Genomic DNA, 10592 nt, shown 5'->3' on the forward strand with positions numbered 1-10592 from the left:
ATTCTTGGCAAGCATCAAGATGGTTTCTTTTTTAAAATCATAATTTTGTTAATAAGTTTAAAAATGGTTATCAGGAACAACGATAAACGAAAATAGAAAAATACCAGCTAAGTTTTGCCCTGCAAAATATTAAAGTGTTGGTAATTAGTGCTGATTAGTGATTTGCAATTCCTCGTATGAGCTGGGCAAGGTCTGAAAATATTTTAATACGCCGGGCAAAAATATTTTGAGGTCCGGCAAAAATTTTTGAATTTTTAAAATTCTGATATTTTATACAAGTAATAATCCATAAAAATATAGTGTTTTTAATTTAATCACTTCCACTAGATTATAAATAGTTGCTTATTTTGATGTTCAGCAAACATATTTTGGTTTAGGTCTTGTGTTTCGAAAAAAAAATTTAAAAACTGTGTTGGGTAAACCTTAGTGAAAATTGAAACTGGGCTTAGCCGGTCAAAATCCAAATTGCCCTGGTCTAAAAATTTTGTCATTTCCTGTTTCAACTAGTTAAATATTTTGCACAAACCTGGGCGAATTTTTATTTTGCCAGCCCCATATCGTTGTATTTTTTTAAAAAAAAATTACACCTCCCCACCCATTATAGTTCTTTGAAAAATTTTAAGTTAGGCCCTATCCATGCAGGTTTTATGAAAAGTCCGCCCCAGGCCGTAAAAATATTTTGAACTCATTTTCTGGTCATCACATTTTTAATCTTAAATCTTTTCCTAACTACTCAATAATGGGTATATTTTCTAAGACAACCTTTTTATAAATCAAGTTTGTACCTGTTATCATGAATAAATTGTTTAATTTTTTAGGAATTTACTATATTATTTATTAGTATTTTAGTTAGACAGCTCTTAAAATACTAAGAAGCATTATTTTAATATATTTAGTAAGTTATTTTCATTGCATTTAGCCATTTTTTTAGCAGAACTTTTCTTTGTTTTTAAATTTGGCATGAAAATATATTCTTTTTGTGAATGCCTTGATCTCTAGAACAAAGAACATTATTTTAAGTAAATTTTTAAAATATTAAGTAATTTAACTTTTGTAAATAGTTTTTGTAAACGGAAATTAGGATTCTAGTCAAAATAATATTATGTAAGCATGGATATTTTATCATAGGCGGAAAGGCTTGGACCTCTATTCAAACTTCGAAGCTTAGAGATACTATTCTACAGAAAATCTTAATCGGACCGGACCGTTTAACACTACTACTCGTAGATTAATGCGAAAATGTTTCTCAACAAATATTACTCGTATAAACTAAATTTTTACCTTACAGACCTCTAAAATCTGTATTTCATTAAGCTTCTTGGGAAATTTCCCATTGGGCATAATGGCCAGTTCTTTTCGATGATGGATCAGTCAATAATTTTAGCTTTTAAATATAAAAATTAAGATCCATCCTATTTAATAAAAATTAAAAAATAATATTTTTTATACACTGTGCATCATCATTTAATATTAAAATATAAACAATATAGAAAAATAGTTGTAAAAATATATAAAAAAAAATAAATTGGAAAATAAAGAAAAAATATTAGATTATAGCAAGGTTGTGCATTTGACCGGTCAAATACGTTTCGGTCAATTGACCATATTTGACTGATTTGACTATGGTAAAATTCAAATATATGTTTTTTAAAGTCAATATTAACTTTATTTTAAATATAATTATAAAATGAATCTATAATATTAATTTTTTAAATTCATTGTCATTCAATAACTAACGTTTAGCTCTCTGTAGCAGAGTCTTGTTCTGACTCATATTTAATATTATCATTTTCTTATATATTTTTTAATCAATTTTCCTGTTGACGAGATCTTTCGATTTCTATTTTCAAAAGAATTTTAACCCAAATCGACCTATTTCTTTAGAAGAACTAGGAATTGTTAGTCTCTTAATGGGCATGATGGCAAATTTTAATCTCTTAACTTGAGGTCGTTGATTGTTTCTGGAAATTACTGTTTTCCACATAATTTGCTATTAAACATGCTGATTTTAATTATATCACATAAAATATTTTGGTCATCACAACCTTGTAAAATGACTAAATTTTGACTTATATCATATACTTTATTGAATTCACTACTAGTGAGATGCTCCTCTTGATATTGGGGACCCAAAAAATAAGCAACATTGTGATCACATATATTTATATCGTTTTTTCCTGTTTTATACATATTTTTAATTTTTTATTCTTTAGATTTTTTTTATAGCATTTGACTGTATTTGACCAGGTCAAATACTCCTTCGGTCAATTGACTGAATTTGACCAGTCAATTAACCGACTTGCCAACCCTGGGTTTTAGTATTGAAAAATAATTAAGAATTTTTTTTCTTTCTTAAATATAATGTCGAGTAAATAATGGTAAATAGAAGATCAAATATACTTCATTTTGCTTAAAATTTTGAAGTCCTTTGTAAATTTCGATGGCTTCTTACGCTCTATTTATAATGAAATGGTTAAAATTCTCTAATTTTGAAAGTTAATGATAGGCAATTAATAATATATCCTCCTACATATCTAAATATAAAATGTTTATTATTCTGTAATTCATAAGAATGCTCATAAATTCCTTTTTCTTTACCCAGTTTGCTAAACAAACATACAACTTATACAAGAAGCAAAGTGTAAGATAAAAGATAGGTTTACTGATGCAATTTTTTTTATTTAAATTGGAATTGAGGAAAGTTGTTTAATTTCATTTGAGGAGGGAAATACGGTTCTTATAGTGTTTATACTATTATTACTGCCAATATGTTATCTCTTTAATATATGGTAGAAATAAATTTATTATTGTCTTCGGTTATAGAATTAATTTTATTTTTTTAAATTTTTGGTTTCGATTTGCAATAGATTTTGTTGAATAGATTTTATTTATAATGTCATAAACAAACGTTAATAGTAAAATATAATTTTAGACAGATTATAAATATATTTTGTCAAAATCAAGGTATGCCATCAGGGCCGTAGCCACGGGGGAGGGGGGCCCGGGGGGGCCCGGCCGCCCAAAAAAATTTTTTGGCCCCCAAACCTGGCCCCCAGAAAAAAGCTTTGGCCCCCAAAAATTTTTCTGGCCCCCCAAATTTGAAAATTTTTTTTAGAATTGATTATTTTTATATTTTTAATATAAATTTTAAATATTTATTCAAAAATATTCAAAAAACATGTCTATTTAGAATTGATTATTTTTATATTTTTAAAATAAATTTTGAATATTTATTCTACAAATATGTCTAGTTTGTATTTTTCTATCCAGTTTTATTTTTATTTTTACCCAATATTAAATTATCCTTCATTCATTTTTTTTTCATTTGTTTTTGTTGTGTATAACATTCTCTATAGGTATCACATTTATATTATAATATATAACCAGTTATTTTATTTTACAGCGTTTATTTTAAAATTATGAAGAAATAATCAGTTATTAACTCTTATTTTAAGTTAAAGTTAAACAAATGTCAAGCAACATCACCTCTACAAACTACTAGTAATACTACATCAGAAATTTCAGAAACTGATTAGACCGATTTACAGAAGATGATTTTAATCTTTTTTCATCTTTTAATACATTGCCCCTCCCCCTTGACCCTGATTATTTTTTATCAGATAAAATGGCCCCATTAAAATCCCTGTTAAACTTAAATATGCAAACACTGCATCATGAAATGAAGATAGCAAAAGGATTGCTAGCTTCGGAAGCTAAAGAAAATCATAATTTTGAAAAAATCTTACATATTATGTATAAAAAAAATATAATCATGCATTTAAAGAATTATATAAATTCTACTCAGCAGCGATAAACGGCTTCTTGTGAGGCCTCGTTCTCTACATTAAAGAGAATTTTATCAAGCAGTAGAGAGTCTATGAAGGATAAACGTAAACAAAATTTAGTATTAATGGCGTATGAAAAAAGAATAACGCAGAATTTATCTTTTAGTTCATTTATATTAAAATTTAAAAATAAAAATCGCTGTATTCTATTATAGTAATATTTTGGTATATGCATATTATAGTATTATTTTGTTTTGTATATTCATATTATAGTATTATTTTGTTATTAAATTTTTAATAAAAATAGGAAAAAATTTCTATGAATGTGTAATTATTTGTTTGATTTTAAAAAAATAGTGGCCCCCTCAAGTAAGCACTTGGCCCCCCTAAGTGAAAATTCCTGGCTACGGCCCTGTATGCCATATCGCCCTGAGGACCTACTAGCGGCGTTAAGCTGTAAGCATCGAGGATTTGGCAAATAAATGTCCAAACATTTCTGCCAGCTATGAGCAAAATCTTTAGGCTTACATAATGCTATTTTGGTTATAATCTTAATCGGGCCGTTTTTAAAATGACAATCTAGCAAAACAAGTCAGCAGTGCGATTATAATGACATGAATATACACTTCTCATAAACCTGACATCTTTTCGAACAAATCGTTATTATTAAGGCACCACATGATTGCGGTTTATGTTTTTACCAAAGAGTCCTGATGTTTGTTGGTCAGATATATTAGGGGACTTTTTAGAGACAGTGTTCCACCAAATTTTATATGTTGAGCAATTATATTCCAAGGCTGCATTCACGAAAGTTAAAAATTATAATATTCCTCTATATAAATGCTTTGGGTCAGAAGCACAAGATTACATCACCAATGTAGTAGAAGGGATCAAATTCATTATAAAAGAGAATGCTCTTAATACCATAAACTTTAATATTTATGGTTACCGTGCTTATGATAATTCAAGACTTTTATTAGAAACATTCACATTTGATATTGGTCATGTCAGCAATGATAGATTGAAAGAACAAGACGATTTTGGTTATGAGCTTTATGACATGGTCGATTCCTTGGAACAACATTTTCGTGATATTATTCTTTTGATTTTGTCTTGCAAATCTCGAATATCGAATGCTATTACCATACAATTAAATGCAGATATTGGACCTTCTACAAGTAAAGATTATGTTCAAGAAGATGTCTATAAAATTAATTTAACAGATGTCAAAAGTTTTTCTATAACTACTTTGATTCAGAATTTAACCAAAAAGATTCCTATACACTTCAAAAATTCTAATAAAATCAAGAAACATACAAATACCACTATTTTTGCAGAGCTTCAAAAGAATATTGAATTCCCATGGGTATCTGCAGATAATGATATTGATATAACACATTGTAAAAAAAGACTTCTCGATGACACCATCACTGACAAAAGTTTTGAAATTTTAGAGGATGATATTGATTTATTAAAAGATGAAGAAATCTTATTTACATCTACTCCAACTAAATTTAGGCAAACTGAAGATACACAAAGTGAAATAATATGTCAATGCAATGATACCATATTGATACCAATTAAAGAATTGGACACACCTTTTATTAATTTGAATATTTATATAACCAAGTACTTATATTTAGAATTTGAAAATTAATATAAAATATAATATTTTTCCATAATTTTTATGACGAAATATTTTTAAGTCTATGATCTCAAATACCATTGTTTATTTACATTTTAAATCATTGAAGTTATGCAAAATATAATATTATAATAAATATATTGATTATTATATTTATTTATTTTTTTTAAATTTGTTGATTATATCCATTTTTAAAATAAATAATAAAAATCTAAGATTTTATTACAGAAATTTTAAAATGAAGTTAGGACATGAATAAAATGATAAAAAATAAATATTTTAAAATGAGTTTAATTATTTGGTTTATATTTTTTTTCTATTTAAAAAAGAATTGTCCTTCTGAGCTTTATAGAATATATCAAGATTAAGTTGTAACTGTAACCTAAAGTAGTGTTGTTTAAACTACCTACAGAATAGCCTTTTTTTATACCAAAATTACAATCAATCTTCAAGCTGAGACTCAACTAAGAGTCTTAATTCAATTTTTTAGGCTAAAAGCAAGCCTCAATTGAGATGGTCAAAGTTATGTAATTTAACAACACTACAAAGTAGGGTTATTCCAATATAAACAATTTGGTTGGTGTTGATATTGATATTTTGATCAAAAAATATTTGATCAATTTATATTATGATATAATCAATTCAATATAAGGGAATTTTTTTTTATACATTACAGTTGTTGTCTAGCATTGAAATTTATTTTTTTATAAAATAAACATTGGGATATAAGAAATCTGTAGGTCCAGATTTATTTTTCCTAGACCCTGGCATGAGTCTGTTAATAAATATTTATTTCTGGTTGCTAACATATCTGGGCAAACATTATTTTTTCAACCTCTCCCCCCCACCCCACTTCCATATACCTAAAGATTTGGTAAGCAGGGGCTACAATTTTTATCTATTATAAAATAGGGATATATATAAAATTATTACAAATATTAATAAATTTTTTATATATTAAAAGAAATAATGTAACTTAATACCACGGATATCTTTACAAATTAAAAAAAAAAATATAAATATGGATTAATAAATTTTCCATAATCCTTGATCTTCTTCGTTTTCTTTGGATTGTATTTTTTTTTTGAAAAGATTTCATCCCATTATTTGATATTATGGATCATAAATCCACTCCGATGCTGAAGATTTATTAAAACTTATGAACATTAAAGTTAACACTCAGCAGTACTGCAGGATAAGGTATCCACACAGTTGAAGAATTTTTTAAAAATTTTCATTAAAAAGTTATCATCAATCGATATATTGTAGGGGTCTAGCAATCGTTTCATGTTCATTTAATTTGAACTCTTGGCAGATTCATTGCTTCTCGCTTTATCGTGTATCTAGGATTCCTGGCCAATTTCCTTCATGAATAAAGATCGTAAAGGAATTTCTAAAAGAAAAGAAATAATTTTGTCAAAATTTAGTCATTGTTACCCTAGTTTCCGAATGAATTTCTAAAGAAATTATAAATATTTTTAATATTGTTTTTTCAAAAAAACGTCAATCAAATTTATCCAATAATGTTCTTTTAAAAAAATATTCCTCCAATAAAAATCACTATAGCTTATTGGGTCCAATAATAATGTCATATACCAATTTAAAATTCACGCACTTCACATATCAAGAAAGAAGGAAGGAAAGAAAGAAAGAAGGAAAGAAAACAAAAGAGAAGAGAATATCTTATACATCATCAACACAATCTATTTTTTTTAACTAAAAGTCCAATTTCTGAATCAAGCAAAATCCGTAAATATTTACCTACTTTATATTTAAATATTATTTCAACATGTTCCTAATGATTAAAATCTTTTTTTCATAAATATGACATCGAAGAAGCAAAGAATTTTAAAAGTAAATTGATTGATCCCTGGCAGCTAAACAAACCTACCATTTCGTAAATTTCAAATTCCTATTTTGAAAAAATTTTAAAAGATTTTGTTGAGATTGGACTATTTCATGCTTGTAAGTGTTGTTTATAAATAGACTTGATAAATTTTTTCAGTTGGCCAAAGTATTGAGTTAGCCTTTTTAAAAAATCGGCTCAGAACGAGCCATTTAACAACACTAGGTACGAGTGCTTTGAGGCTTGCCCATTAACGGGTACTTAGCTATCCTGTTAGTTTAAACATCGATCCAGGCTAAGATGATAGTTTTCGCTTAGAAATTCGGTTTAGCCCTTTTAGTTTCTGTTCAGAACCTTCCAAGAACGGAGCCATCTATGATGGTGGACCTCACTCTATACCCTCAAATTAAAGCATTAAATATTTCTACGAGGTTTATAAATTTATTTTTTTAAAGAAAAATTTGATTTTTAAAATACTAACGGGCCAATATATCTATCCACATCGCTACAATGGAATCGGCACCTTCGGAAAATAAAAGTGAAAAGATTAAAAATCCGTCATCACTGTCCTATTGTTATTGGTCTTTGGTTTTAATATAACCAGAGTTGTTAAAAGATACTTTTTAAATTGATCTAGATACAGATACATTGTCTAAAATAATATCTAGATACAGATATTTTAATCAAAAATCTATCTAGATACAGATACAGATACCACATTTTTATATCTAGATACTGGATCTGGATACTTGTATCTAGATCCTTACAACAACTCTGAATATAACACATGGTTAATATAAAAGAAAATTCTATTTTTTGAACTATACAAAAATTTGAAATTTTATAACATAGATAAATAATGAGATCCAACTTTTAGACTTTTTTTGGGGAAAAATTTGGCAAGAAGAAGGGGGGGGGAGATGGTGGTTAAGCTTCTCTGGGGGGGGGCGGGTGGCTTAGCCACCTTCACAATACACTTCTGGGGATAAAGTTATTCAGCATGGGCATTTGGCTGGCTCTAAAAGGTATTTGAAATTATTAATATTTACCTTTTCAACAATCGATTAGAATATTTTGCAAAATTTTTATCCATATGTGTTAATGCTTGTAATAATAAAAAAATATTCTAGCACATCGTTCTGGTCATATAAGTTACTCCTTAGCCATCCTCTAAAAAAATAGTTTTTTTTTTCCAACTTGCATTGTCTTATTAGTGCGCTGCGCACAAATTTGAACGTTTCGACTCAGCGTTTACAAAAAACGCAAATAAAAAAACGCAAATAAAAAAACGCAAAAGCTGCTATGTTCAAATTTAACAGTTAATTTTTATTTTATTATTCATTTAAATATGAAACGTCTAAATTTAAAACAAAAAAAAATGGTGTCCAAATGCATTATTTGCGTTTTGAAACGCTGCGTTGAAACGAATCCCGGAAAAAACCTTCGGAAAAAAAACCCCGAAATTTTTTTTCGAATTTACTTAAGATCTAACAATATCGGTATATTTTTATTTGGATTTATATAAGGTATAGACAAATTAGTTGTTTAGAAAAAAATTTTACAAAAATATAATTTAATAATAAATTATATACGTAATAATGATTTATCAATAAAATAAACAGATCTTATTGCAAATTTTGTCAAATTTAGTCTACTCAATATAGTAATTAAGGATGGATATTGTATTTATTACTATAGCAAAAATTTTTACGAAAATAAGTAATACATGGGTTATTTTACTGGGATATTTTTTTTCCCAGTACCAATTTGAATATCAGTATTTTTTTCTTGTTTAAGCACTGCGATTTTGTTTTCAGTGTCCAACTACCTACACGCCATCGTTCAAGTTTGGTTTCATTGGCAGCCACCTCGCATTTCATTTTTCAACCAGATTAGAAAAACGATGATTCTAACCTTCGCATTGATTATTTATGAGTTATTAGTTGGATAGAGTACTCTGATTCAAGTTTCTGGAGGAAATCCAGGCCCAATTCGACCTGTCTGGGATTGAGAATTGCTTCTTGTGACCTCCCTTGATACTCCATTGATGTAATTTTTATCGAAATATTCAAGAATATCCTTACCATTGCTCGGAGTAACCGATCTAAGGAATGCCATTGCATTGCCCATATCACATAAAGGAACATATGCTAAGCTGTCCATCATGCCACAAAAGAAACTTAGGGCTTCATCGATTCTGTATCGGCTCTCCAGAACTAGCTTTTAAATTTTTCTATGGGTACTTTGACACAAATGGTAAAAGGATCCTCTGATTATGATACGATCTCCGAATTGAAAAAATAAATATAAATAATTTAACATATTAATAATCATACCAATGACAGTTTTAACAGCGCTCATAGCAGACTTTTCGAAATCCATGTACATATATAATGGATCAGGAAATAAATTCCGTTCTTGACATTTAGACATTTTTACTTCGAATATTTTTTCGTAAATATTTTATGTCTTTTTTTTGGAGTCTAACAGCTGTTAATGATTGTGGCATTCGCTTATAAAATTAATTTATCAATATTAATTATTGCTAGGTTACACTAAAAAAAATTAAGTGAAAATTGAGAAGAAAAAAATTGAGAAAAGGTTAGAAAAATAAAGATTTTTTTTTTTTTAAATTTTTTTTCCTCGAGGTTTTTTTTTCCGGGGGTTTTTATTCAGGGGTTTTTTTTTCCTATTACCAGTAAAATCATATGTTAATTTATTAAATAATTTGTTTTAAAAATATAATATAAAAAGAAAGAAAGAAAGAAAGAAAGAAAGAAAGAAAGAAAGAAAGAAAGAAAGAAAGAAAGAAAGAAAGAAAGAAAGAAAGAAAGAAAGAAAGAAAGAAAGAAAGAAAGAAAGAAAGAAAGAAAGAAAGAAAGAAAGAAAGAAAGAAAGAAAGAAAGAAAGAAAGAAAGAAAGAAAGAAAGAAAGAAAGAAAGAAAGAAAGAAAGAAAGAAAGAAAGAAAGAAAGAAAGAAAGAAAGAAATGAAAGAAAGCTTAGTTAACGTGCATGTATTTTCCAATTAACTTATAAAAATGAATAGGTTTTAATCGATTTTGAGCCGATATTTAAAAACGGCTAACTCACGATTTTAGCCAGTCCAAACCTTTGTGCCGTCTATAAGCAAAATCTTGAGGATTTATATCCCTTATTTTCTTTCGGATAAAATATTGACTTAGCATTTTTAAAAATTTATAAAAAATGTTGGTTCACACTTTTTTTGGGTTTGGTAAAAACCGAGTATACCTCTCGGTTCCTGAGGGTGGTTTAGTTTGATTCCACCAGTAAAATTGGTAATTTTAAATGAATATT

General features: G+C 27.7%; 1 protein-coding gene across 1 annotated transcript; it reads left to right on the top strand.

The window, feature by feature from the left end:
- Window positions 1-4429: 4429 nt before the first annotated feature.
- Window positions 4430-5529, top strand: LOC135924646 (mitotic spindle assembly checkpoint protein MAD2B-like). Its single transcript, XM_065459738.1, has 2 exons — window positions 4430-4963; window positions 5009-5529. Exons 1-2 carry the CDS (start codon window positions 4477-4479, stop codon window positions 5440-5442), a joined length of 921 nt encoding a protein of 306 aa, XP_065315810.1. The 5' UTR covers window positions 4430-4476; the 3' UTR covers window positions 5443-5529.
- The last annotated feature ends 5063 nt before the right edge of the window (window positions 5530-10592 follow it).

Source organism: Gordionus sp. m RMFG-2023, chromosome 2 (genome assembly GCF_954871325.1).
Source record: "Gordionus sp. m RMFG-2023 chromosome 2, tfGorSpeb1-WG-v2, whole genome shotgun sequence".
Taxonomy (NCBI): Eukaryota; Metazoa; Nematomorpha; class Gordioida; order Chordodea; family Parachordodidae; genus Gordionus; species Gordionus sp. m RMFG-2023.

Excerpts from the sequence above, each read along its gene's own strand:
- LOC135924646 (XM_065459738.1), top strand. The coding sequence starts at position 4,477 with ATGTTTTTACCAAAGAGTCCTGATGTTTGTTGGTCAGATATATTAGGG. Across the intron at positions 4,964-5,008 it reads AGATATTGGACCTTCTACAA|ATGTCAAAAGTTTTTCTATA; the intron begins GTAAAGATTATG and ends TTAATTTAACAG.